At 52.8% G+C, this 26719-nt stretch overlaps 12 protein-coding genes across 12 annotated transcripts; 4 read left to right on the top strand and 8 right to left on the bottom strand.

The window, feature by feature from the left end:
• Positions 1 to 1853: 1853 nt before the first annotated feature.
• Positions 1854 to 2600, bottom strand: J4E88_010698 (uncharacterized protein; the record flags this gene model as incomplete). The annotated part of the gene is made up of 1 exon (XM_049404288.1): positions 1854 to 2600. One exon carries the CDS (start codon positions 2598 to 2600, stop codon positions 1854 to 1856), a length of 747 nt encoding a protein of 248 aa, XP_049250010.1.
• A 1294-nt stretch (positions 2601 to 3894) lies between these two features.
• Positions 3895 to 4391, bottom strand: J4E88_010697 (uncharacterized protein; the record flags this gene model as incomplete). The annotated part of the gene is made up of 2 exons (XM_049404287.1): positions 3895 to 4355; positions 4385 to 4391. The coding sequence occupies 2 exons, from the start codon at positions 4389 to 4391 to the stop codon at positions 3895 to 3897; spliced, it is 468 nt and encodes a 155-aa protein (XP_049250009.1).
• Positions 4392 to 4728: 337 nt separating this feature from the next.
• Positions 4729 to 5197, bottom strand: J4E88_010696 (uncharacterized protein; the record flags this gene model as incomplete). Its single annotated transcript, XM_049404286.1, has 2 exons — positions 4729 to 4911; positions 5108 to 5197. 2 exons carry the CDS (start codon positions 5195 to 5197, stop codon positions 4729 to 4731), a joined length of 273 nt encoding a protein of 90 aa, XP_049250008.1.
• A 2174-nt stretch (positions 5198 to 7371) lies between these two features.
• On the bottom strand, positions 7372 to 8022 carry J4E88_010695 (uncharacterized protein; the record flags this gene model as incomplete). Its single annotated transcript, XM_049404285.1, has 1 exon — positions 7372 to 8022. One exon carries the CDS (start codon positions 8020 to 8022, stop codon positions 7372 to 7374), a length of 651 nt encoding a protein of 216 aa, XP_049250007.1.
• An 834-nt stretch (positions 8023 to 8856) lies between these two features.
• On the bottom strand, positions 8857 to 9998 carry J4E88_010694 (uncharacterized protein; the record flags this gene model as incomplete). Its single annotated transcript, XM_049404284.1, has 2 exons — positions 8857 to 9937; positions 9991 to 9998. 2 exons carry the CDS (start codon positions 9996 to 9998, stop codon positions 8857 to 8859), a joined length of 1089 nt encoding a protein of 362 aa, XP_049250006.1.
• Positions 9999 to 10611: 613 nt separating this feature from the next.
• J4E88_010693 (uncharacterized protein) lies at positions 10612 to 11367 on the top strand (the record flags this gene model as incomplete). Its single annotated transcript, XM_049404283.1, has 2 exons — positions 10612 to 11192; positions 11244 to 11367. 2 exons carry the CDS (start codon positions 10612 to 10614, stop codon positions 11365 to 11367), a joined length of 705 nt encoding a protein of 234 aa, XP_049250005.1.
• Positions 11368 to 11902: 535 nt separating this feature from the next.
• J4E88_010692 (uncharacterized protein) lies at positions 11903 to 14803 on the top strand (the record flags this gene model as incomplete). Its single annotated transcript, XM_049404282.1, has 2 exons — positions 11903 to 12267; positions 12379 to 14803. The coding sequence occupies 2 exons, from the start codon at positions 11903 to 11905 to the stop codon at positions 14801 to 14803; spliced, it is 2790 nt and encodes a 929-aa protein (XP_049250004.1).
• Positions 14804 to 15280: 477 nt separating this feature from the next.
• J4E88_010691 (uncharacterized protein) lies at positions 15281 to 17469 on the bottom strand (the record flags this gene model as incomplete). Its single annotated transcript, XM_049404281.1, has 5 exons — positions 15281 to 16066; positions 16127 to 16358; positions 16414 to 16711; positions 16762 to 16966; positions 17023 to 17469. The coding sequence occupies 5 exons, from the start codon at positions 17467 to 17469 to the stop codon at positions 15281 to 15283; spliced, it is 1968 nt and encodes a 655-aa protein (XP_049250003.1).
• Positions 17470 to 18385: 916 nt separating this feature from the next.
• J4E88_010690 (uncharacterized protein) lies at positions 18386 to 19463 on the bottom strand (the record flags this gene model as incomplete). The annotated part of the gene is made up of 2 exons (XM_049404280.1): positions 18386 to 19286; positions 19339 to 19463. The coding sequence occupies 2 exons, from the start codon at positions 19461 to 19463 to the stop codon at positions 18386 to 18388; spliced, it is 1026 nt and encodes a 341-aa protein (XP_049250002.1).
• Positions 19464 to 20028: 565 nt separating this feature from the next.
• J4E88_010689 (uncharacterized protein) lies at positions 20029 to 20547 on the top strand (the record flags this gene model as incomplete). The annotated part of the gene is made up of 1 exon (XM_049404279.1): positions 20029 to 20547. One exon carries the CDS (start codon positions 20029 to 20031, stop codon positions 20545 to 20547), a length of 519 nt encoding a protein of 172 aa, XP_049250001.1.
• A 1608-nt stretch (positions 20548 to 22155) lies between these two features.
• On the top strand, positions 22156 to 24091 carry J4E88_010688 (uncharacterized protein; the record flags this gene model as incomplete). The annotated part of the gene is made up of 2 exons (XM_049404278.1): positions 22156 to 23763; positions 23858 to 24091. 2 exons carry the CDS (start codon positions 22156 to 22158, stop codon positions 24089 to 24091), a joined length of 1842 nt encoding a protein of 613 aa, XP_049250000.1.
• Positions 24092 to 24612: 521 nt separating this feature from the next.
• On the bottom strand, positions 24613 to 26334 carry J4E88_010687 (uncharacterized protein; the record flags this gene model as incomplete). The annotated part of the gene is made up of 4 exons (XM_049404277.1): positions 24613 to 25957; positions 26006 to 26080; positions 26129 to 26158; positions 26204 to 26334. 4 exons carry the CDS (start codon positions 26332 to 26334, stop codon positions 24613 to 24615), a joined length of 1581 nt encoding a protein of 526 aa, XP_049249999.1.
• Between the last annotated feature and the right edge of the window lie 385 nt (positions 26335 to 26719).

The following is a 26719-nucleotide window of genomic DNA, read 5'->3' as shown; positions in this document are numbered from 1 at the left end:
GATACCGTGTTTGAGAGGTCAGCATCCCACACGGGCGGTTCATTGAACTGTGCTGGTATGCTGTCAAGATACGCAACGTCAAGCAATTGCTCTTCCAGGATGGCATTGGTGATCCTAGCCGCATACGTGTTGATCGTTGGGAAGAGTGAACAATTGACAGCCCTCCAATCTGTTTCGCGATTGGAAGACCTGAAAAGAAAGTATATCGTGGTCAGGCCGGATGGCGTGAGCGAGGTCCAGGTGCGAACGACGGATTCTCCGCTATTCTCTCGTGGCCATTCCAAGGTATTGCCGTCTTCATAATCCAGCGCCAAATATGCCGCTGTCCGATTCTCACTCGTCGAATAAGTTTCATTCACAATGTGAATGTTTGATGTAATGTTGGTACAGGAGTGACCGAAAGCCAAGGTTGAATATGCTGCACTGCCTTTAGATGAGAAAGTGCAGTTGCCGCTACTACAGCCAGAAGAGAGTGTATTGGTCAGATCTCCAACGGGTTGAAGTATGCCGACGCTGATCGCTGCTGCCATCGGAGCATATTGCGTGGACGTGTTAAAGTAAAGGCGACCTCCAACCTGGTGGTACGAGTTGACTCTTGATATTCCAACCCACGCGGCTGTGTCTTGCTGAAGGCAATCTTGAAATTGCACGAGCTGTTGCGAAAAGAAGCCGAGCAGAGACGACATGATCGTGATAGCGGCGCCGAGCACAGCGAGTTGACTGCACACAATTAGTCTTTCTTAAGATAGGACTGGACACGGGGCGGTCACTATGCTTGTGATGGTCGCAGGTGGTACAGCAGATTGATGGAGCCCCAAGAACCACGGCTCGCTGAATCAAGTCGTTCGATAAGATCCAATTTCCTGACTTTCCGATACCAGTTCCACTTGCACTGACTTATCCCTGTCGCCCTAGTCAGCTTATAAAGATCATAACGCTTAGATCTTAAGTTACCTTCGGTCAATATGACACCCACGCATGCCCTCATGAGCAGGGAGAATAGCGATATGATGGAGTTCATCGTGACTAACTGAGGCCATTGGGGGAGAGGTTTATTTTGATGAGCGCGAAGTGTCGAAACAAGTCCACCAAGCGTAACAATTGAGGCGATAAGACTTAATGTCTCCAACGTCCAACTCTTGTTCCAGGTACGACTCACGGCTTCGATACAACCCCTCCATGTGAGGCCCAAACAAGCTAGCGCTGTTCGGAACATGTCCTTCGCCTGCACGGCGGAGTTTCCATTCTTCTGACCTCCGGCGGCTTTTCGAAGTTGTGACTCTGTATTTAATGGCGCATTGCTAATACTCACAGAGTCACTATGGACGGTGGAATTCAACTCTTCAATCGCTTCGCTAACCTTGGTTTTGAGAAGTGGCTGTGCCCATAGTTCGGCTAACTTTGTCAATGGAGATGTTGAAGCCATGCTGACTACGTACATATGGGTGATATAGATGCCTTATGTACAGTCAATATTGCAAGTCTGCCCCACAATGTCAGACGTGTGCGACTCTGGGCAAGGCTGACTTTGTTCGCAAATACCCTATTGGTCGCCGGAAGCGCGCAATACCAGTGCCATTAATGCCAGGTAACCCCAGAGCTACGGTGCGATTGGTACCAATAGGCTCCATCTTTCCACTACGGAGCACAGCCATAGCAGTGAAGGCAAGCGGCGCCAGTCGTGAACCCAGGATCTGCCTGTTAGCTTCTTCTCGCCCTTGTGTTTCGTTCCAACTTTCTTAATTCTATGGGTCCTTTAGTCGAGACAGGTCTGCTCTACTACTACATCTCAATCACGAACACACAACATCACGAGAACATATTCATCGCTTGGTGTCCAGGACTGGTTTCTTTCACCAGGTAGACCATCCAAGCCTGATCGCCTCCTCCCACGTTTCATTCGTGACATTGTTTGTTGCGAGAAAGGACTTGAAGTACATGTCCTCGCCAATCGACTTGACATTGTGATTTCCCAAATGGCGTATCGTTAGTGGAAAGATGGCAATGGCCGGAAGAATGTGAGGTTCATCTGCCTCGTGGTCGAGCGAACTAAACACATTCTGTGGGATAGGATCGAAGGAGATGCGACGTACAAACTGTTCGTCTATAGTCCAATCAGGTCCTCGGTAGATGTAGATAAGACCATGGTAATACTCGGTGTCCGGGTCTTCGATGTAACTTGGTACCAAGCCGGGTAGACTACCGGCACCGTTCTCACTGCTCATAGTGGACGACAACCCTAGTGTTTCGACCTGACGTGTATAGTCTCCCCGGCTGCGCTTTTCCTCACGATAGTGGGCGATGCAGGCCTCGTCGGAATCCTCTGCATTTGAGACATGTAGGAAAAATAGCTCGAGGCGGAAGTGACAGAAGTTCTCCAGTAGGGAGCCTTCTCTGATCGCCTTGAAGAGCTCATATGGCTGAACATTGTCCGGGTTGACGTCCGGGTGGGTAAAGTATATGATGAAATTGTAAAGCGGTGGAAGAGGACACGAATCCAGGCCCTGGAACACCATGAGCGCGTTGTGCCTGAAAGGAAGAACATGAGTTATCCTGCGTGGGTGGCGAGCCACTGTGCGGCCTCCACGGGTTACGGGCATGGAGGGATCGGGTTGGGTAGAGCTGATGGTCGTGGTCTGATGAGGGTTACACTAGGTAGTGTTGGCGTGCGCATGGACAGGTCACATGTCGGCTGGTTGAGCTACGTGCGCCAAGCGCAAATGGAATTGGACTCCTTCGTCCGGACCTCTTGATTGCAACGCCCTCTGAATTCCATCACAAATTGTGTCTACATAACTGCTCTGTGTGATCATGTGCGATCCAAGCAGGCTGTATATGGGTTGTTGCCTAGATGATGGGTGACAGGCTGCCACTGGTGGGCAATTCGGGAGTAGCATGGTCGGCGCGCACGTCCGGCTTGTCGCCCAAGGCCTCTGAACCAAGACAGAGCTTCCGCTCCAGCAACAGCCCTGGAGCTACCGCCCGGATCAATCACTAAGTCCTTCCAAACTTATGTACCATGTTTTGACATCGACAAATTGACCGTACTGCGCTAATTATGTGGTCCACTCCGAACCAATGCGATAGGAATACCCCCCGAAATCCGCTTCCAATGAGCTACACGACCAGTCGACATTCACACTTCCTCAGCGGTCACGTCCACATGAGCACCCGTGTAGGCATCTCTGCAATCGTATCGCAGCACATTTCCACCATCGTATACCCAGCGCAACTACGGACAAGCTCGTGAGAACCGCTCGACCGCGCGTCACAATCCCGTCTATCGCCATGGGACTGCCTGGATCACAACTAGGGGCGGAGACACATTATATTGGTACTTGGTCGACATGATCAAGTCCACCGGATAGGTTTCTGCGAGAGCGACGCTCCAGAGCCGACACCACAACTTGCTTTGAGGTGCGCTCAGTACCCTGCGCGTTGAGTTGAGACTGGAAGCGAAGTTGGTCGCGGCGAGGCGCGCATACAGCACATACACGAGCGCTTATGGCATCAGCTCATCGCAGCGGTACGCAATCGTAGGCATGAAGCTCGGTCATGTCAAGGTTGCGAGTTCCCTGGATATACATAGTTCTGGTGGCTGGCCGCACGCATACATCGACACGAGCACTGCGCCTCTGTCACAGAGACTGAAAGTACAAGGTTTCGAGACTCATTCGACGTCGATGCGTTGTCTGAAATGGCACTCGGAAGCATTGCTCGTGTCATGACTTCGAATGCTTTTGACAGCTCTAGCACTTTGAGCGAAAGTGCTCTGCTTCACTTTTCGCCGACCTTCCCAGTCATCGAATGTGTCGCCATATACCCTCGTGTTGGCTTTCGGCATGGCCTCTCAAGACCATACTTAATGATTGATATATACTACGCCTTGTTGAGCTACCTAGAAGAGTCCTCCTTCATGATCCACTCCTCACTAGTCGCATCATTGGTGACAACACCCGGCGAATCATAACCATCGCGCAGCTTCTCATCTCTGTTCACTGAGATACCAGACCCAGACACGGTGCCGATGCTAGCTTGTGGCACCTCTTTTCCGCCTGCAGCCCAAGCGCGGGCACCTCCCGCATGTTCCGCATCCGTGAACTCGTAATCTTCACCACGATCCGACGGCTTGCCCGCGCCTAGCTTGAATAGTTTGGAGTTTCCAAACCGAAAGGGAGACTTGCGCCAGGATGCTCCGCCAGAACTCGCTGCATTGCCGCTGTGTGCCGCCGATGGTCCAGCGAAGATTCCAGGAGCCATCATTGCTAGGAATGGACGGAGACAAGGTAAACAGCCGCTCATGATACCAACGTTGAATTCGATGCACAATGCCATGGTGACGCGAGACGCAACCCCTGCAAGAAGGCTATGTTAGCACGATGACAGTCCATTGTGGAACGATACTGCTCACATGTCGTATCCCATGTCTTGAAGTAATCCTGCGACCAAACGACCTTCAAGATGCCGCCGACACATGTCAGGACGCCGAAAGAGAAAACCGCGACTAGATGCACGCGTTGAGACAGCGGTAACTTGACCTGCCACAGTGGCGCGACTGGCCAAAGGAACACCACAAAGTCCGACACTACATTGCAGATGCCGCTGGCGGTGAGCAATTGATGCGAGTCCAAACATACTTTGTCGACAATCGTGAAATCCCAGAGTGACTGGATTGGACTGGGACAGATTAATTAGTCAGGATCAAACATCTGCCCTAGGGTTCATGACCTACACGCATTGCAGAATGTAGAGTGCCGACGAAATGACACCCCACAGAAGCTGGTACCCAATCATCGTCCAACAGAACAATTTGTTCGTTCTCGAGGGAAAAAGCTTCAGGTACGTCATACAGACGGAAAGCTTTGTGAGTGTCATAGAAGCATTGTACATTGTGACACTCGCAACGTTGTACTAGAAGCCATTAGTATGAATATTGAAACCACTGGTAATTGCTTACTTTTGCAGAGCTCACAAACGTCATCGGATTCACATCATAGAGATGACGCCCAAGAGAGTTGGTGGTTGTAACTAATAAGCACACAGAAATCGCTAAGGCGAAGACCTACACATGTCAGATACGTAGCATAAGAGCATAGGGCGAACATACCGCTGCGCCAACCATAATCCAGTCATCGGCTCCTACACCTGACTTCTGGTTCGCCCGAACGTAGATTCTGCCAGCGACGAAGAGCACCATTGGGATGGTTGTCGCGTATATTGCAGCTTCGACACTGCCCCTTTGCGAGACTGGGTCGACATAGTTGGGTATTGGCCATGTTGCGATGATGGCTGGCGTGAGCGCGGTTCCAGAAGCCATAACAACGCCGGGATCAAGGTTCGTGATATGGGTATGTTTGGACTTGTAGTGCCAGAATGTTTGGTTTGTATCACAAACTCAGAGGCCACGCGCACGGCATGTACACAGGAGTGTCGAGGTTCCAAGACAAACCCCGGACTGAAGAGACAGTGAAGACTAAGTATCCCAGTGCAAGGTGGTGCTGACCTTGATTTCAGAACGCTTGCGGGTTCGGGTGTGTAGCTCAACCTTGCTCGACACGTCGTGACTGACACCGGATCTGACTCCGCCGTTAGACAGCGTACCACCAACGCCAGTTCATTAGTGCACGCCATCGTGCCCAGTACGCGAAAGTAACCGTCGAGTCGCCAATCAATTTACCGTAATAGACGATCAGGCCTCCTCTTTGCACCGATTTCAAGTTTACGGGTTTTGCATGATTGCCATCTAACCACGTTGTTAGTAGATAAGTGCGTCAGCGATCGGCTTGTGGGTAATGTATATACTTGCAGCGACTACTAAAATTAGTGTCCCCTTTTCGAGAACTGTTCGGAGCATTTAGTCTGTGGGGGGATGTACCTGGCAATACATGATACATTCTCATTTGCGAGCGTCGAGTCGTCGTCATATCATACGTATGCAGCAGTACAAGCAACGAAGGATAGAGCGCACCAATTTCTATAACGTGACAGGTCTCCTCGACAATCACCAAACAATGTAGTCAAAACATGTGCATCTACCTAGGTATGCTTGCAGCCGGTTGCACTCATCTCTCGCGCCATGGCGTACAGATACCATCGAGATGCAGCCTCGCCAATCGGACTCGGGACCGCGAGCGTGTGGATATGCGTGAAATCTCCGTTCCACGGTCCGGTGCACCTTAAAAGCCCGCTGTCTAGGCTGGTACCTGACGCTAACTCACCTGAAACACATGCGGGTTATCTAAGCCGCCACAAGTCGAAGCACGCAAACGAGTTGTATGACATGCTCTTGGGACTGTCCATCACGTTTATCGCGTGCGATGGAGCTCCCCGTAGTCGCATGGTCCCCAGCGTCATGCTCTTGATGGAGGACCGCGGTGGGAACCTAGGTGTCATTGGCCTCTGGAGATGAATTCGACTGTTCGCGTTCCCTGATCAAGCCTAGCAACTTACAACCCGCTCGCAACATCTGTTTACGAGTCAAGAAGCGCGCGATTTCGGTATGAAAACCTGGTAACGCGCAGAATGCTTATCGCGCATGATGGCTACCCGCTCCCGCAATTCCCGCGGCGTTCTTTCCGATTGGGTCGCATACAAGTTTGCGTTTTCCACGATCTGTATGTACTGTTTTCTAGTCGCCGACATGCTGGATGATAATATCCCTTTGCGACCCCCGCAATCACGATGTTAGGCAACGAGGCGTTGGTATGGGTGGCCTTGGGCCGTCAACCCTGTGCAGGCTATGCTGCGTGACTGCCTCCCAAGATTGGACCCTCGAACTGGCATTGAACATTGAGATGGGTTACTGGTCTTCTCTGACGAACACTTTACACCTACCGTTGACACTGTGTGGGTATTCGAAGAGCCTTTCATACCAAGTGGCACAGCTGAAAACACCAAGATGACGAAAGAATTCGATGCGTTCAAGGCCGTCGAACAGCAATCCACCGCTAGTATGACTCAACATTACGATAGGTCGCTTATGATCTACATCAGGTCAGGTATCACCGCATAAGCAGACAAACTTAGGTACCTACTGAGCACTTCCGCCGAAATATGCTCATTCAATGCTACCCAAGTACAGTGGCCTCACGCGATCTCGCCTGCATTTGGCATGCACCGAGCGCAGTGTAACACTTCACCAGCTGAACTGACTATTTGCCGCTGCGGTTCGCTGGTACTGATCCTTGATCTATAGTTTGTATAGAAACTAGACCTACAACGTACGAGCAACAATTTTGAAGCCATCGACCCACATCCGAGCTACGTCAGTCATGCTGTGCAGCTGAAGCCACCTGCTTGTACTTCTTCCAACCGACTCTTCTCCATACCATCCAAGGAAACCCTCCTATCTCCATGCCATACATCCACCATTCAACGCGTACCGTCATACCCGCTTAAAACGTTCACCTTCCGTCCAAAAGCGGCCCCGCTGCTGACGTCTGTACCCCTTCGCTGTGTCTCTTCTGCATCCTCCAGTTCAACACCCTTGAAGACATACGACCCCATACAAACAACAAAACCTGCCAATTCGAGAGCCACTCCCTGCACCGTGCGAAAGTGAATATGTAACATCGTATCCCAGTCCGCAGGACCAACATGCGTCCAATGCAGGCGCAGTGATTGCGTAAGAACGTGGATGCCGAGAACGACGAGAGACAGACCAGGTATATACGCGAAGCGCCACGGAATGGACTTAGCGATACTTCGGAGGACTTTGTTCGTGCGCTTTGCAGAATCGGTCATGACTCTCATATCCGGCAACTGTAGGTCCCTGAAGACAAGCCAGATCACACAGAGATGGGCGCCGGCATGAGATACGAAGTACCCAAACACGAGGACGAGCCAGATCAAGAACTTGTAGTATCCGCCAGGGTCCTGGTGCGTGAACACCGTGTGCAATGCGTGGCCGAAAGTGAAGAAACCGAGTAGCAGGATGTACAGGCCGGGTATGTAGAGGTAGCGGAAGGGAATGCGATAGAGGACTTGGAACGTTACATTGTTTGTTGTTGAGGTGGCGTTCATCTTCAAACGCGTGTAGATGTGTTGTAGATGCGTGGTAGATGTGTCGTGTGTTCTGGTAGATAGATGGTCGCCACTCCGGATGTGACGGCACAGTGATCCGAGGAAGTCATGCGAGCTGTGCCGCATAACCTCGTTGAAGAGGATGTATAGTATGACAAAATGCGACTGGAGGCATGTTTTGCAGTCTAACCGGTAAGACACTATCAGTTGTTTCATTCTGCACCCGATTGTGACTACCACCTGACAGCATCAGAGCGGCTCAGCTCACTGAACAGTCTGGCGACAAGTCTCACGAACGCAAGATTGTCGGCCAGCGTGAGGTCTCCGCAGTCATCAGCAAGCGGTCTGTATGATAATCCAGAACCCGACTCATGTGATCTTAACACCACCGCTATGCGTTGATCAACACCGGTACAAAGATAGTTGAAGTCGGGATGATCTAGCGGCACTGCGCACTTGCTCTTCGCATTCAGCACAATCTCTTCGGGGGTTGGAAGCAGGGGTACAATCGCGCAGCCTTGCTTCTTGAACTGGTTAGCGAGTATTTAAATTATGAATGAATAATGGAATGCCCGAAGCTGGTGAAGCGTTAGATGCTCAATCAAGATAAAAATCCGATTGTTAGAACCCCCGCAACGCACACTGGATCCATGATGATTGAATCCGCCCATTAAATAACAGAAGGGACGACAAAGACGTTGATTGATTAGAGGCTGAGCCCATTCTTCACGACACCTTCATGAACGTAGTATGTTGAGCCTAATGAATGGTAATAGCACACCAAAGGGATTGCCTATAACGACCTGCACTCATATGTAGTGCATCGGCTCGCTTCTAGATGAAAGCCTTCTGGAACTCCTCGTTCCGCCGATCACGATGTCTATGGCGGTCTCCATCGCGCTCCCTGCTCTTGCTATGAGCTCGTCGCTTGTCGCTGCGATGCGAAGACCTATGCTCGTGCCTGTCACGGCTACGACTCCGGCTCCTGTGGCGATGCTTCTGGCGCGAAGATGAGCATGCCTCCTTCTTGGGTGTCTGATGCTCGTCGTCGTCCACCTCCCGCCTCTTCCTTTTGAGGTGCCGACTCCTCCTCTCCTCCCGCTCTTGGGCTGACCGTAGCTCCATTAGCTCACGGTCGCGTTCTGCAGCCCATTGCTTCCTATCCTGCTTCGACTTCTTCAGCTGTGTCTGTGCTTTCTGCATGAATGCGAAAGGGTCGTTCGTCGATATGCGCGCCTGCTCCCGTTCTTTGCGACGCGGGTCCTCGTTACCCCAGACGTCTTTATTGGCGAAACCTTCATAGAGTGCCAAGTCCTGTTTGTCCCCAGTGGCGGGTGCAGGCTTTTGTACGGCAGCGTACCAGGGTCGGTCGATGCCACCCCTTCCTGCGGCATTGGAGAAGCGCATTGTGAATTGGTCTTCGATGGCCTTTTCTTTCCTGCGTTTCTCCTTCTCTGCGTCCGCATTCCTCCCACGCTTGATAGCCTCTTTCATGTCCACCGGGAACAAATCAATGTGACCGGCGTGGTCCTCCAAGGGGGCATCGGATGCGGTGCTCCGTAGCTTCAGCACTTTCGCGTCTTCTGCCTCATCCCCAGGCCGAGCCGTGAGGGACTTGGCCATGCGTATATCGGCGTCGGTATCATCCTCACCTGCAAGCCTCCTCCTCTTTCTGTCATGACCGCGATCATCTGTGTTGCCTGAGCGCCGTGATACTGGCGCCTTGGTTGGCTCTTCTTCCGGCAGTGGCGGGGGCGTCCGGCCTCGAAGGATGGCAGCACGTCGCTCGGCGTCGAGCTCTTGCTTGCGCTGGTCATCAGCGGCTTCGCGGGCAGCAGCGGCAGCCTCGTCGGCCTTGACCCGCGCGATGTTGTCGGAGTTGTAGACGTTCCATGACTTCTTGCCTAGCAGGTGCCTGTGGGGTTGTAAGCGACCGTGGTGCAAAACGTGTGGCGATGGGATACTTACAGAGGCATGGCGACGAATCTCAAGGACACAGAATCAGAGAGTGAAGTGTGCCGCACATGGTCGGACTCGCAGGCTTCTTAACTGTGGGCAGCGAGGTCGGGCGCGGAAACATCGCGGTACCCGTCGACGCGAACGGGAGCTGCCTTGCATTAGCGTCAAGCGGGGAGGCAAGCGCAAACCATGGTGCCTGCCTTCATCCCAGCTCCCCCACACTGCTATTGGCATAGACCAAAAAGGCAACTGGGGCTTTTTCCCAGATCTATCGCGTTCACGGTGTCGATCTGGTCTCGTTCTCCTGAGCCAGCGCTTGTAGCAATTGTGTCGTTGCTTCTTCCTAGCGTGCGCCCATTCGCGGAAGGTTGTCCCAACCTCTCTGGGCGCGTCGTCTAGACCTCTGCATGAGCTCCCAAGACGCGATCCCTGCCTACATAACAGGACGTGTAAGACCATGTACTACTTGCAACTAGAACTTTGCTGAAGACGCCATCATCCACGCCAATGCTTGCATCCTCGTTCGGTACATCCTAAATAATCGTTGAGTGTTGCTTTTGGCTCGACTTCATCCTACGGCACTCCTCTTCCGAAACGGAGACTTTAGACGAAAAGCACTTCACCTTCACCATGCCAACCTGGCTCGTTCACGGCTTTCGGTGGCCCCGCGCCCAAATTCGGATCCATGTCATTCTGCAGAATCTCGACGATGCTGCCCCAGAATGGCTAATGGCGCCTGCCACCACGGCCTGTTTGATGGAGAACTTCAAGAGCCAATGGCCCCAAGAGATGGCTGCGCTACCTGATTTACGCTTCATCGAACAGTACGATCCCGATGATGTTACCGTAAAGGATCAACCATACGCATATGTGTGCGATGTTGTGCATGAAATTAGACTCGGAGCAGATGTGGAGGAAATGAGGGGAGCGGGGCTGGGAGATGACCAGTGGGCGGCCATTGCAGACCTCCGGGACAAAGTGGTGCCAGGAGAGAAGTTGGGCTGGTTCGTAGTAGTCAATGGCGATGTCGAGAGATGGGCTCCGCCGCTGGAAGAGGAGGACGACGACATAACTCCAGAGGCCAGCCATGTATCAAGTCACCGGAGCAGCATGGCACAGTCAGACTCAACCCGCAACAAAGAACAAGAACGCCCTTCTTCCAGCCGGAGTTTCAAAAAGTGGTTCGGAGGAAAACTGAGGAAAACGAAGAGGCAAGCTGAATCATAACCACATTGGTGTAGACGTATGCTAACCTGCTGTAGTGGAAGGAACCTGAGAGGCGATACGCCAGAGGAGCCGGTTCCACCATTGCCGCCAATGTCACCCCGCTATGCCCTTCAAGCTTCAAATGGAAAGGCGCCCGCACAACAGAAGACGGCATCGTGATTGCTGACGATAGACAAGTTGATGAGCAGGGTGTATCACGTGGTAACGAATAGATACGCGTGTGGTTGCTGGAATACCTAGGGACTATTTCGTGCAGCAGTTTGTAGTCAGAATACAGATAGTTCTTTCATTCTGTCTCCAACCGATGGTCTGGGTACACCGCTAGCTGTAGCAAGGCTTACTCATAGCCATTGTGCATGTGTCTTACTGTGTGTGCTCGTCGCAAACTCACCTTTTGGGTTAGCGTTGGCTGAGCTTCGCGCACGTGACACGCGATTGCCTAGCTCAAATTAATATCCAAGTCGCGACCAACGATTCAAACACGCCGCCTCGGCACCACTGCCACACAATTTACTGCTGATTCCACTAGGAAATTCCCCACTCGCGACCATCGACTCTCTCCCTGTGATACCGCCACAGTTTCCGTTAGACCGCTGCTCCGTCCGACATCGTAAACCTTGCGCAACTTGCGCCGCGCTCCAGCCAGAGCCTACAACCACCACATCTGGTCAACATCCCCAGAACCACCGCCAAGATGAGTCGACGCGACTTCCTGTCGATGCCCGCGCCCGAGAACTATGTGGCTGGTCTCGGAAGAGGAGCCACTGGCTTCACAACGCGAAGCGATCTCGGTCCCGCGCGGGAGGGTCCCTCGGAGGAGCAGATGAAGGAGATGCTAGCAAAGCGTGCAGCATCGCTAGGCCAGGCAGCTCCCTCGGCGTATGGTGTCACCGAAAAGAAGGAGGAAGAGAGGGACGAAGAGGAGGATCGGTTTCAAGATCCCGACAATGAAGTCGGTCTCTTCTCAAGCGGCATGAACTACGATAAGGACGATGACGAGGCCGACCGCATATATCAGGAGGTTGACGAGAAGATGGACAAGCGACGCAGAGCCAGAAGGTTAGTACCCCCACTTTCATTTACCCTATGCCCCTTCCCCTCCCCTCTATCGTTATTATCGAAGTATTCATCGTGTGTTTTTCCACGAACAGATACCGATGTCCGCCCTAGGGAAGCTCGCGAGCAACAAGAACGAGACGAATACGAACGAAACAACCCCAAGATCCAGCTCCAGTTTGCCGATCTAAAACGAGCCCTCGGCGGCGTATCCGAGGAAGAATGGGCAGCCCTGCCTGAGGTGGGAGATATGACGGGTAAAGCGAAGCGCGCACGTGAAGCCCGGCTGGCAAATTCGAGGTCCTACGCCGTACCGGACAGTGTTTTGGCTGCGGCATCCAAGAGCGGCGAGCTTGATACCACGATATCGTCGGACGCTGACGGCATGACGACGAATCTCGCAAGTATCGGAGCTGCCCAACTGTCTGCCTTGACTGTACGGCTCGACACAGCAGCAAATGCCCCTGGCACACAAACCACAACGACCTCCGGAACCTCGACGTCTGTGGACCCCAAAGGATACATGACGGCGCTCAACAAAAAGGAAGCCATGGGCGAGGAAGTTCCAGTCGAGGACATCAATCGCGCGCGCGTACTGCTAGAATCGGCTGTCAAGACCAACGTACACAATGGTCCGGGATACGTTGCGTTAGCGCGACTCGAAGAAGTAGCCGGGAAGGTTCACACAGCCAAAAAGGTCATTGCTCGCGGGTGCGAACTTTGTCCCAAATCGATAGTCGTTTGGGAGGAAGCGATCAGGCTGAACAAGGACAATCTCCACAACGCCAAGATTATTGCTGCCAATGGCATCAAACAGAATCCCAAGGCTGTGAAGTTGTGGCAAGCCGCAATCGATCTAGAACAAACTCCGGCGTCTAGGAAAAAGGTCACTCGTCAAGCTCTCGACCACAACCCCCAGAGTGTCGAGCTATGGAAGACTCTCATCAACGACACGGAAGAGCTTGATGCAGTCCGCTTACTTTTCGCCAAAGCTACTGATACCGTGCCTCTTTCCGAAGAATTGTGGATTTCATACGCCAGGGTTTCTGAACCGGAAGACGCGCAGCAGATTCTCAACAAGGCTCGCAAAGCCATCCCTACGAGTTGGGCAATCTGGATTCATGCTTGCAGGTTACAAGAAGAGCTAGGCAAAGTGGACATGCTGGACATGATCATGACCCGAGCTGTGAAGTCTCTGATCAAGGAGAACGCTATGATCAAGCGTGAAGAGTGGCTCTCTCAAGCTGAGATATGCGAGGAACAAGGCAACACTGGCACAGCTGCTGCAATCATCAAAGCGACTGTGGGCTGGGGTCTTGACGAAGACGACGAGCGTCGAGACGTTTGGCTCGAAGATGCCAGGAGTGTTCTCAACAGGAACAAGCCGGAAACCGCCAGAGCCATTCTCGGTTTTGCTGTCGCTATCTTCCCATACAGTACGACGGTTTGGCACGCGTCCACCGATCTCGAAAAGCATCATGGTACAACAGATACCCTCCTCAGTGTCCTAGAGCGAGCAGTTAATGCCTGTCCCAACTCGGAGTCACTCTGGCTGCAATATGCCCGAGAGATGTGGCAGTCAGGGAACCCTGAAGGTGCCCGTCAAGTTTTGGGCAGAAGTTTCGAAGCTCTACCAGGCAACGAAATGCTGTATACTCGCGCTGTTGACTTCGAGGTTGATGCTGGTAACTATGACCAGGCGCGCAGCTTCCTCCAGATCGCTCGTGAATCAGCTGCTACGGACCGAATCTACATGAAGTCCGCCGTCCTAGAACGACAACTGGAGAACTACGAGACGGCGATCGACATCTGCAACCAAGGCCTGCAGAACTGGCCGGGCAGCTGGAAGTTACATGCCATCAAGGGTCAAGTTTATGAGCAGCTATCGAAGTTACCGGAAGCTCACGAGGCATTCAACATTGGTACACGTGCGGCACCAAAAGCTCCAGTACTGTACATCCTCCTTTCCCGGTTACAAGTAAAGCAAGGTGCCGTCGTCAAAGCCAGATCAACGCTAGACCGTGGCCGACAACAAAACCCAAAGAGCGCCGAGATCCTTCTAGAGCAAGTCCGTCTCGAGCGTCGCGCGAACAACACAAACGCCGCCCAACAGCTAATGGCCGGCGCCCTCCAGCAATGCCCCAACTCCGGTCTACTATGGGCAGAGAAGATCATGCACCTTGAAGGTCGCACCCAGCGTAAACCCCGCGCCCTCGAAGCCATCAAGAAAGTCGAAAAAGACCCCCTCCTCTTCGTAGTCGTCGCCCGCATCTTCTGGGGCGAGCGCCGTCTCGACAAGGCCGCAACGTGGTTCGTCAAAGCCGTCACTCTTGACAGCGACTACGGCGATGCTTGGGTCTGGTACTACAAGTTCCTGGAACAACACGGCACGGAGGAGAAGAAGGAGGAGGCGTTGAGCAAGGCGGCGATGGCTGAACCTAAGCATGGTGAGATTTGGCAGTCCGTGGCGAAGGATCCGAAGAATGCGAGGAAGAGTGTCGAGGAGATTTTGAAGATTGCTGCGGCGAAAGCGGAGTAGAATGTCGCGGTAGAGGGGATCTTGTATGAGTAGGTCTGTGTTTAGCAAATTTAACGACTCAGCAATTCTGAAACCATTGAGATATTTAGCGAAAACCCCCCATCTTGCTAGGGTAGGATCGCGAGGTATCTTAACACATAGTCAGCATTGCGGGATTCTCTCATCTGTAGGCCTTTTGAACGCATTTGGTTCTAGTCAGCTAGTGAATTAATACAGGCAGACCCAAATCACGCATATGTCCTAATACATTGACAAGTGCAAGCTCAGTCATTATAATGAAGAAACGCTTACGTAGTCAAAGCAAACAAGGATATCTCATTCTCCTTGTTGATACTATCATCAACACGGGTATAACGAAGTTGCAGATGAGCGCAAAAGCAAACCCATCAAAACTCAACTAGAAACTCCCCTCCACACGACAGCAATGCGCAAAGGTGAAGATTGCAACAACTCGTCGTGCTCACATTAGCAAGACGCTCACGTCCTCATCACCTCATCCTTCTCCACAATCTTCTTATCCTCTACACCAGCAGCACCACCCCCACCACCAAGCGGCTCATCCACAAAATCCGCATGCCCACCCTGCTCATTAAGTTCAAACAGCGGCTCCATGGGCGCGACATCCTGGCGCAAAACACGCTTCTTGAGATACCACGGCAACTTCTTCGTGTAGTAAGCCGCGAACTGGCGATTACCAACATCAAAGACCGTATCCAGTTCCTCCAGCGTAAGCGCCTTAGTCTCAGGCAAGAGGAAGTAAGCGTAGAAAAAGCCGAAGAAGTTCCAAGCTGCGTACCAACAGAACGCACCCGTTGGTGTGAAAGCGGCCTCAAGAGCCGGCCACGTGAGGGAGAGGATGAAGTTGAAGCCCCAGCAGGTAGCTGTAGCGAAGGACATGCCGACGTCGCGGAGGTGGAGTGGAAACGCTTCTGCGGAGTATGTAAAGGGCACGGGGCCTTCACCGGGGGAGTAGACGGCCATGAAGACGTAGATTGCGGCGGCGATGGATCCAAGACGCTGCGGGGATGGCGTGCCATCGGGATTCTCGGGTAGGTAGAAGGATAATCCGCACCAGAGAAGACACAGACCCATAAGAGGGAAGGTCGTAAGCAATAGGTTCCTGCGGCCGAAGGTATCGATGGTGTAGATAGCTGGTATCGCGAAGAGGAAGTTGGTTACGCCCGTGCCCATGGATACGAGCAAGGCGTTGGTCTCGGAAAAACCGGCTGATTCGAAGATGGAGGTACTGTAGTATGCGATGACCTGATGCTACTGTTAGCGACTGAGATAGAAAAGTGAAACCGAGGGATCTGAGGTGCGTACGTTGACTCCACAGAATTGCTGCATGAACATGACGAAGAAGGCGCTCTGTGCGGCGCGACGGTTGCGGCGGACGATGAAGAATTCCTTGAACGGGTTTCGGCCCTCGCGTTCCGCGTTTTCAATCTCAAGAAGCTTGTACGCGTAGTACATGTCGCGTGCAGCTTGGATCTTGTGCGCGCGTAGTCGACAGAGTGAGTTGAACGCCTTGTCGTATTTGCCTTTCTCCATATACCTTTGATTCAGATTAGCTCAAGGCAAGGCCAATGAACTGCAAGTTGGAAACTTACCAGCGCGGCGATTCTGGGCAAAAGTATACTTGGACGCAGACAATCATCGGAGGAATACTGGTGGAGGCCAGCATCCACCTCCATGGCGAATTCGGGCCGCCAATGATTGTAACATCCTGAAATGCGACGGAGACGATGAAACCCAGCATGATTCCGAAAGCGGTCCACATTTGCCACATCATGGTGAGGGCTCCACGGATGGTCTTTGGCGCAGATTCAGCAGCGTAGACAGGCGTAGTCGAGGACTTTGCGCCGACAGCGAATCCGAGCATGAAGCGCGCGACGAGGAGGTTTGGCCCTATCGTAATCGTCAGCTCTCAGTTCATACGCTTTTGGCGAGTTACTCACAGCTCTCAGCGGCCGCCATCCAGATACCGGTAATGAAAGATATGATGCAAGAGATGAAGATAGTTCCACGGCGGCCAAAGAACTTGTTCAGGGGTGCGTTGGACCAGCATCCGATGAGACAAGAGCAAAGGTAAGGAGCCCCGTTAAGCAGACCTCGAAGCCACACCTGGTCCTCTGTAATTCCGAATTCTCTGAAGTAGAATCCCTGGACAAGATGTTAGTGGCGGGAAATGATAAGATGGGAACGGCAAAGCAACTGACCTGAGCACCGTTGACAGCCGTCTGGTCCATTCCTTGCACGATGGCAGATCCAGCGCAGAGCACAACCAAGAAATACAGCATTTTAGGTTGAGACCACCGATGGGTAACCTCGTGTCGTAGCCAGTCTTTCTCTTCGGTGGACAATTGGTTGACGTATTCAAAACCATCGTCTCGTTGTCCTACACGAGCAATGAGGGCGCCCTTGCGGAACTCATCCTGGTACTCCTGTAGGCCCTTCTCAACACACCACGTGTCGACGTCGGCTAGGACATGTTCCTCGCTATAACCGGCTAGGGGGTTCCTGAGCTTTGCGGCGACCGAAGCCTTCCGCTGAGGAGCAGCGCCGGCATGTTCGTGGTGCTGTCCAGCGCCAAAGTCGGACTTGTCACTACCCGATGATGAGAAGTTGGGCTCGGTAGCCTCGATGTCTGGCTTTCGACGAGACATGGTGACGACTGATCTCAAGTATCGCGTCTAGATGGGATCTCCTAGGTCGTGTGGAGATGCTGATCGCAAAGTGGAGGAGTAAAAGGACACACGACCAGATGCCTGGGAACCATGACAGGTCCTGTTATATAGGGTATCCGGGGCACAGTTCACACCCACAATTTCTCCATCAAAGAGCGGGTCAAATCCTGCACCAGGGTGACAATCCCCATGTTTTCTCCACACCATCCTTCTCCGTTGCACTGGTTGGCGTATGTAACTATACATCGAGATCAGACACGGGGCGGCCGCGCCCAGACATGGAGTTGTATGTTTACCCAAGATTATCCAAGAAGACATGTCTGGGACGATGTCATTGTGGGCACACGCGCTTGTTGGTTTCTCGGCGGAAGCTAAATCTATACTTGGCAGTGGAGCGCGGCAGGGCGTTCTGGGTAGCCAAGAAAGCACGTGAAGTCTCGTCGTAGCTCGCCTGAACATTGTTGAGCGTTCCGACCAATGGGGATTTTGTCGGTAAGCTTTGAGGGAACAACGTTGTGGTGAACGATTACGACGCCACATGACGAGCTTGGCGTCAAGCGGAATCCGCACTTGGCAGGGCGCATCTTTACCAGAAATGGCATCCCGTCTTATCGACTATCGGCACCCAGTTCCGGCCTCGACTCAAGGCTGTCAGCGCTCTGCATGATCAAAAATAATGATCCTGAGAAAGTAGCGAAAAGAAAGTTTCGGTGGGTGATGGAATGGATACTATTCATTGCTGGCTCGTAGGAAAATACGGTTGTTACACTTGAATCTGGAAGCCTGGCAAGTGAACAAGAGGTTTGTCTTGGAGGGTATTGACTAGCCGTGCGAACCGCTGAAAAGCCTGGTAAGCCTGAGCTTAGTAGAACACTTCTTTCGATAGTATGAGGCTTCAGTCCACTTGGGCGTGGGTCCACGCGCCGCGCAGTAGCAGATTATCCATTTCCTTGGAAACCGTCTCGTTCGAGGCCTTGAGCTTCAAATAGTGCTGGCTGGTCTTGCCTTCGTCCTCCACCCAGATATTAGTGCCATTGGGGAACAGAAAGTTGTACCCATTTTCGTTTCCGTACTCGAACCAACTGCCCAGGCCTCTGCCTGCATACACCATGGTCAAAAAGTCCCATGAGTATTCGGAGCGGTTGTAAGACCCCCAGTACTCCCAAGCCGATTTGACTGGGTCATTCGGGGGTCCACACACAGTAAACCGTGCGCCCGACAGGACTTCGACGCCCACCTCTGCGCCAAGGAAGGTCATCGGAACACAATCGGGCCATGTGTTGATGACGTGTGGTGCGTTCTGAATCGCGAAATTGTACTCCGCATCGAGGGCTGGCTCTTGCGAGTAACCCCCACCCATAACGACCAGTTCCTTGACCTTTGTCTTGACAAGCTCGTATCCATTCAACACGGAGTATTTATCGCTGGTCGTATTGAGAAGGCCAGACAACGATCCCATGAAACCAATCGAGACAACAGTCACACTGTTGTTCTTCGCTTCCGCGAGCGTCTTCCGATAGAGCTCTACTGGATCCCAAGTCTTGTTAACCTGCCCATTAGGCACCGAGCCGCCGGACCATCCAGCAGCGACCTTGCTTGTATATTCGCCTCCGAATGGTTCAGGCGATGTGATGTTCGTGTAGGGTCTCGGCAGCCCAATCGGGACGGAAGAGTAGCCGTAGTGGTTCACGATTGCCGACGCAGCGAAGGCAGAGTACGTCGAATTGACGTTGATGTTTACCGCGAGGAGGTTTGTATTCGGCAAAGTGCACGCGAGTAGTAGGGCTGCGGTGTCACTGTTGCACTGTCAGCTATGCGTTCAGGTTTTACGTGGTACAGGAGACTTACTCAATAGCTTCAAAAAGATCAGCATCCACAAACAAGTTCTTGGTCTCTGGTGTTACACTCGACGCGACTGAGTTCGCAAACGACAAGACTGCCAGCCAACAGGGCAGCGCGAAACGTGGAAACATGGCGTCGCAGACTCAAGGCGAAAGAAGACAGGAAAAAAGGCGTAGGGTTGCGAATGTGGCGGGATCCACGGTGTACAAGAAGGAAATACTTAACCTTTCAGTCTACTTGAGTACTGCAGTGCGACGCCCCGCCATCGGATCTCCACAGCGAACGACTTCGGCGATTAACGGCGGCTTCCGATTCTTCATTGTACAGTAGTGCGCAGATCAGATCGAATGAAATGTCGCGATCGTGGTGTACAACATACGGCGTGCGATAAGGGCGTGCGTAAGGGTGTGTCGCGGTTAGGCATTTCGGTGTCATTCCGGACGCGCAATGGAGACAACCTGGGATGTCTTTTCCTCGTTCTCTTCATTGCGCTCTTGCTGTGGTACTGTGATGCCGTGGAGCTAATGTGGTGGTCGAGTTCAGATGACGTGACGAGGTCTGTGACGATCGTATCCGCCAGCTCGGAAGCTACGAGGGCATCACTAATAAGCATCAGCATGCGCGCGTTTCTTCGACAAGAGATACTTTACAGGCCATACTCCAACCGTGCGACACGACTGCCAGAAAGCTACAGATATGCATAAACTCGCCATTTACTTGGCCGCATCGCTGCTAGGGTTGACTGCCGCTTATCGCGAATGTGCCGACGCGAAAGACGTCATCGCCAAGCTCCACCTCGAGCCAAACCTAGAGAAGGGCTACTTTCGACAAACCTTTCAAGATGCCAGTACCATCGGCAATCGCTCATACTCAACCGCCATCTACTATCTACTCGAAGGCGAGTCCGGTCCATCTTACTGGCATCGCGTTACCGATGCTGTCGAGATATGGCACTTTTACGCTGGCGCCCCTCTCACGCTGGAGCTATCGTGGAACAACGGCACTGCGACTCAAGAGCAGATTCTAGGTAGCGACATCTTCAGGGACCAGGCTCCGCAAGTCATCATCGCAGAAGGCCAGTGGCAGCGGGCGACTAGTCTAGGCAACTGGACGCTGGTAGGCACGACGGTCGCACCTGGCTTTTCGTTCGATGGCTACGAGTTGCCGGGACCAGAGTTCACGCCAGACGACGGTCATGGATCCCACAGTCTGTAGCGAAGCAGGGACACAGATACGCCCTTGAACCTACAGAGGTTTCATGACCCCTAAGCTTGCCACATTATCGACGCAAGACTACCGGTGATGCCGGAGTCCGCTAGGCTCACCGACTTATTCACCACGACTCAGTTCGACAATCGCTCGCAAGCCCAACCTCCGTAGACATTCGCAAGAAAACATCAAAACCAGTGTGAGAACGTGCATAACTGCGCACGTGGCACCCAGCTTTGAAGCCCATTTCGGTTCGCTCCGTGTACCGACATTCCTAGCTGCAACATCCATAACGTCTGACCAGAATTCCCCAATACAACTACATTACGGCTAGTATGCTCTAAGAAAACAAGAGAAGGTGTTAATATTTTGGTCCTTACTTCGTCAGGAGAACGCGGGCTGATCGGAGCGCGCACAATGTCCGTTGGGCTGCCCGCTGCCGGACTTCGCTTCCTGGCGGCATCCAGACCTACCATCACGCGACAAGATATCCGAAAACACCACTCCAGGCCCTTGCTATGTTCATGGAAGAGGAGGCTTATTCTCAAGTCTTCAGATGCATCAGCTGTGGCGCGCCTACTCACGGTCTATCTCCGATTAAGCCATGCGAGCGATGAAGACATCGGAGATAGGCAAGCTTACACGCCAAAATCTACCTCAATAGTATCAGATGATAGTATACAGGCCACTGGTATCTCCTCGTGATGATGCAGTTTTCTCCTTACGTTCCGGTCGCATCCCCGAGGGTGGACCGCTTTATTCCGGTCGTAAACGCAGTCATTCTGATACCGATCAATTTACCATAACACACAGACTTGATGATACGCGCATTGAACTGTTCGTGGCGTCAGGAGCTACTATCTGTCTTAGCAACACTACCTTCTGGTATCTCTAGTCGTATGTACAATTTAGACGAAATACTTCCTAGCATGAGCGTTCACAAGTCCTTAGTTTCGCGGCACTTCAGCCCTTTCCAAATTTCCTACCACAATGCGATGGTGGCTCACGGCTGAGTAAGCTACAAAGTACAGACAAAGGAAGCGGACTGGCTGCGGACTTTGCGCAAGCCACGACGCGTGATCTAAGCGTAGCTCCTCGAAATCCTCTGCTGTCCAGTCGACAGTTAGAGCACTGGGTTGCCGCATCCTTCCCGCCGCCTGATGCAAATACGGTGTGCTCTAGTCAGGAGTGAGCGATCAATGCCCATGCTGACTGTGTTCGTGTATGACTACGAGGTCATCCATCTCCATCACCGTTTGCCCACATTCACATTCGAGTGAGGCGTTCCAAACAATACGACATCCGAACGTCAAATCTCCGTTCTTCGCAGCTCAAATTCATGCTATCATTGTCTTCATTCGTGGACATGGCGAAAGGGTGGGCCCGTATTCCGCCATGGCGTTTGCGAACGCAGTGGAGTGAGCAGAAGGGTTATTGATCATCTGTGCTGAAGCATGAAGGCCGTCTATCATGAAATCAGATATAAGAGTTCAAACGATCTGCTCCATTGCTCTACAGCAGCATCTTCGGCAGCGTTCTCGTTTCGCACTTTTGTCTTCTTTTCTGTCGATCTTTACAGCCTATCACTCGTTACTTTCATCGCATTAAGCCAAGATGAAGTCTTTTGCCATCCTTGGGACGGCTCTCCTGGGCCTTCTCGTTCCAGTAACCACCGCGATAGCAATTCCGTCTGAGACCACTGAGCTTGCACCTTTCACGCCAAAACGAGATGGCCTCGAGGAACGTCAGTCGTCAGCGGCATGTGTCAACAGCCCCACTACGAGGAATTGCTGGACCGCTGGATTCAACTCTTCTACGGACATGTACACCTCTTGGCCCAATACGGGTGTGGTTCGCTCCTACAATCTACGCATCGAGAACACGACTTGCAACCCTGACGGTGCTGGCTCAAGGGTTTGCATGTTGATCAACGGAAGAACTCCAGGTCCCACCATCGTTGCCAACTGGGGCGATACCATCAGAATCACTGTTCGCAACATGCTTCAATCCAATGGCACTTCCATCCACTGGCACGGCTTCCGCATGCTCAACAAGAACATCCAGGATGGTGTCAACGGCGTTACCGAATGTGCGGTAGCACCAGGTGACCTCAAGACGTACGAGTTCCAGGCAACCGAATACGGCACGACATGGTACCACTCGCATTTCTCGCATCAGTACGGAGATGGAGTTGTCGGAACGTTCATTGTCAACGGTCCTGCCACCGCAAACTATGACGAGGACCTTGGAGTTATGCCAATTACAGACTGGTTTTACAAGACCGCCTTTCAAGCAGCGTCCATAGCATTCCAGAATGGGCAAGCTGGATTGGGCCCCCCTGTGCCCGACAACATCCTGATCAACGGCACTTCTAAGAACGCAGCCGGAGGCGGTGCTTACAATCGAGTGACGATGCAAGCGGGGAAGCGCTATCGTCTGCGACTTGTGAACACCGCAGTCGACACCAGCATGACTGTAAACCTCGACGGCCATCCCTTCCAAGTCATCGCGAACGACTTCGTTCCCGTCGTCCCATACAACACCACCCACCTCCAACTCGGTATCGGCCAACGCTACGACGTGATCATCACTGCCAACCAAACAGCTGGAAACTACTGGTTCCGCGCCGACGCTAACGGCCTTTGCCAGTCACGCTCCATTCTCCCAGGACGCGCCATCTTCACGTACCAAGGCCAGACGGTGGCTGATCCCACCACAACTGCTCCAGCCAACCCCTTCACGATCTGTGCCGACCCAATCACCACACCGAAAGTCGCAAAGAACGTACCCAGCACCACATTCGCCGCCCAAGCCAAGAACCTCCCCGTCGCTTTCGGCCCAGTAGCAGCAAATGGCAACACAGTCCTCTGGACCATCAACGGCACGTCCATCATCATCGACCCCGGAAAGCCGACCGTCCAATATGTCGCAGAGAACAACAACAGTATCCCGCAATCTTACAACGTTGTGCAGGTACCATCAACATCGGCATCCACTTGGACTTACTGGGTCATCCAGCAAGCTGTAGGAGCACCACCCATCGCCCACCCTATCCATCTTCACGGCCACGACAGCTATGTCCTCGGCGGCGGTGATGGCCAATTCAGCATGGCAACGCACTTCAGCTCGCTGCGCTTCACCAACCCACCGCGTCGCGATGTCGTTCAGCTCAGAGGGAGTGGGTGGCTCGTTCTCGCATACCCGACTGATAACCCCGGTGCTGTAAGTAAACACTCTTATCCCAACCATCCCAACCACCCCAACCATCCCTTAATATCGCTACTGATATAACAAACACTAACATCCTTCCCCCCAGTGGCTCATGCACTGCCACATCGCCTTCCACGTCGGCATGGGCCTCGGCATCCAGTTCCTGGAGCGCAAATCCGAAATCAATCTTCCGGCTGCTGGCTCTGAGTGGAAGCAGAATTGCGCTAATTGGGCTGCGTATAAGGCTGGTACGACGGATGTTTGGCCTCAGGATGATTCTGGGCTTAAGAAGAGGTGGCCTCCTCTTGTTGAGGGGACTTCGTCGTTTAGGATGGACTAGGCTCGATGTTGATGGGATTCTACGAGTGACGTTTTGCTGGTAGTGGCGCGGCGCTTTCTGCTTTTCGCGTTCGATTCTTACACTCCTTTAACATTACTTTGGGTTTATGCTTTCTTTCTGATACATATTTTGTTATCGCTGCTTCCTGGCTTTTTGGGGGAGATGGCATGTAAATATTTGGTGCGCTGCTTCTTTCTTGCTTGTATATATTGCAATGACATACCTTCCGCGAACATCCTCCAACTTGATACCCTTAGTTGAACAGGCCAGTAGCAATGACGCCTTGACCGGGTTCTTCTATGTCACGTTCCTTGGGATCAGAGTGACGAAACAAAGTGTGGTGTACAGCTCCAGAGGGGCGGATATTCCAAGAGCTCGGTCAGTTTCTCAATATGCGTTCATATTATCCAGACATTCTGTAGTCTCTCTATCTCGTGGTATCTTGCAAATTACAGCCTCCACCTCCAACCTACTACCCGTTCCTCTGCAACACACCGCCACTCAATCCATTCATCGCCATCTCACCCACTCCCAGCAGACGACGCAACAGGCGTATTGAGCATCCCCGCACTAGCCTCATTCTCCAAACTAATCTTCATCTCCAACCAAGTATAAAAACTTGCACTCTTACAAAAACTCTCATAAAGCCCATCCCTTGCCCTATGTCTCTGTAGCGGGTTCGAGCCGCGAAACTTGACACTCGTCCCATATTTGCTCACACTGCTCATAAGGTCCGGGACGTGGAAACTGGCGTACCGGTTTGCGCCACCGGGCGTAACGACGTTGGAGGTAGCGAGGTAGCGGTTTATGGGCGCGATGAACTGTGCGGTGAGCTCGGCGAAGTGGCGTCGGATTATGGGGCCTAGCTCGCGGGTTTGGTCGCCGAGTTTGAGGAGGGATTCGATTTGCGATACGACTGCAGGGTCTGATTTTAGGAAGCGTTTCGAGGGCGTGTGGACTTCGATGCCGCCGCCGGGGAGGTCGAGGAGGGCGTTGCGACTAGATTTGTGGTGGAGGGAGTGGTGGCGGCGTGTTGGGACGGGGCCGTCGAAGTTCTGCAGATACAAAATGTGTGGCCGCGCTTTGTGGCTGGCTTCTGCGGCTGCGACGATGCGTTTCAGTAAGAAGGGGTTTGTGACGCCGATGATGAAGGAGGTTGGGGTGCCGCCGTCGATGCCGATGCTTTTGAAGTTTGCTTGCATGGTCATGTAGGGTTTCACTACGCCGGCATAGGGGACGGGGCAGATGAGGTCGACGAGGGAGGAGACGGCTTCGCTGGCTAGCTGTGGGGACTTTGCGATGACGATGACGCTTTCGCAGAGGATGAGCTTTTCGTAGAGGACGTAGAGGTCTGTGATGCAGGGCATGTAGTGCATGATGTTGTCCCAGGAGCCGACGGGTTCGTAGGCGTAGATGGAGAGGGGGATGTCGGAGATTAGTGGCGTGGGTCCTGGAAGTCCTTGAAGTGGGAAGGCGCGATGTGGTGCGATGTCCAGGGTTAACATGCTGCCCATAAAGGGGAGATCGTGGCGTCCGAGAGCTGGGGGCGCCCATGTGTTCATCTGTGAGAATGCAGCTTCCAAAGTCGTTGGGTTGCTGAGGGGTCCGGACTCTGTCATCTTTTGTAAGATGCGATGATGGAAGGAAGTGAAGTTGTGGTGGGAAATCATGACCAGTGTTCTTTGATTGAAGCTCCTCTTCATGGTGTCGTCAAACTCTTGGCGGAAGATACATGATCCGTAGAGGGTGTCTGCGCTGCCATGAGGGGCATTTGGCGAAGTCAGTTTGATGTCAGGCGAGTTGTTGGCGATGGTGAAGTCGTAACAGAGGTCTTCGGCTGTCTCTGTGTTCTGTTGCTCAGGGAAACTAGATGCGAATTAGATGATACCACCCGGAACTGGCGGACGGATGTACCTGTTGAAGCATATAGCACTCAGGTCGGCCGTCGTAAAGGGCACATCTGGAGGGTATAGAATCTCGATTTCTGGGCTACAAACTCAATACATTACTCCAAAGACATGGCATTGGATAACCTACCCGATATCAACATTGAAGTTACAGACTATGCTGCTGATGTAAGTACTCGTCATTTGGGAGACAAACAACACTTACAAAGCCACGGCCCAGTGCTTGAACCCGCCTGTCGCAATGGGCGAGACCTTGGGCTCCCTCAATTTCTCCATGTCATCCTCTCGCCGCGAGCGACGGTGGGGGTTCAGGAATTTATTCTTGAACTTTTCCATGTCGACGCTGGTCGCACCTGACAGGGGCAGGTGAACCCTTGGGTGATGTGAGGCGGCGACGACGGCGAAGGGTGTTGGTCAGAGCGAGCGAGTGACTTGGAAGACTAAGCGCCTAGCGGAAAGGGGAGCTGCCAATCGCCATGACACTGGGGGTCGTGAGAATGGGCAGAGGGCAGTCGTCGAGACATGCCTTGGGCATCTGCTCGGGGTTGCTTTTGGAAATGTCTCGTTTATCGGCGGGTGCTAGCGACAAGGATAGGCGGTTGTGTAGGAAGGCACGATGACGTGTGTGCCTTCCGTTAAAAGCGCAGATCCCTGTCGTGACCCCGTCGGCTCGAGCATCGTGGTTTACACCGTGAAGGGCTGCACGTTCCTCCTCGCCCTG

The sequence above is a fragment of the Alternaria novae-zelandiae genome, assembly GCF_023758075.1.
Source record: "Alternaria novae-zelandiae strain BMP 2774 chromosome Unknown scaffold_37, whole genome shotgun sequence".
Lineage (NCBI taxonomy): Eukaryota > Fungi > Ascomycota > Dothideomycetes > Pleosporales > Pleosporaceae > Alternaria > Alternaria novae-zelandiae.
The sequence above is the reverse complement of the archived record's forward strand: the minus strand, read 5'-3'. Positions and strand labels throughout refer to the sequence as shown.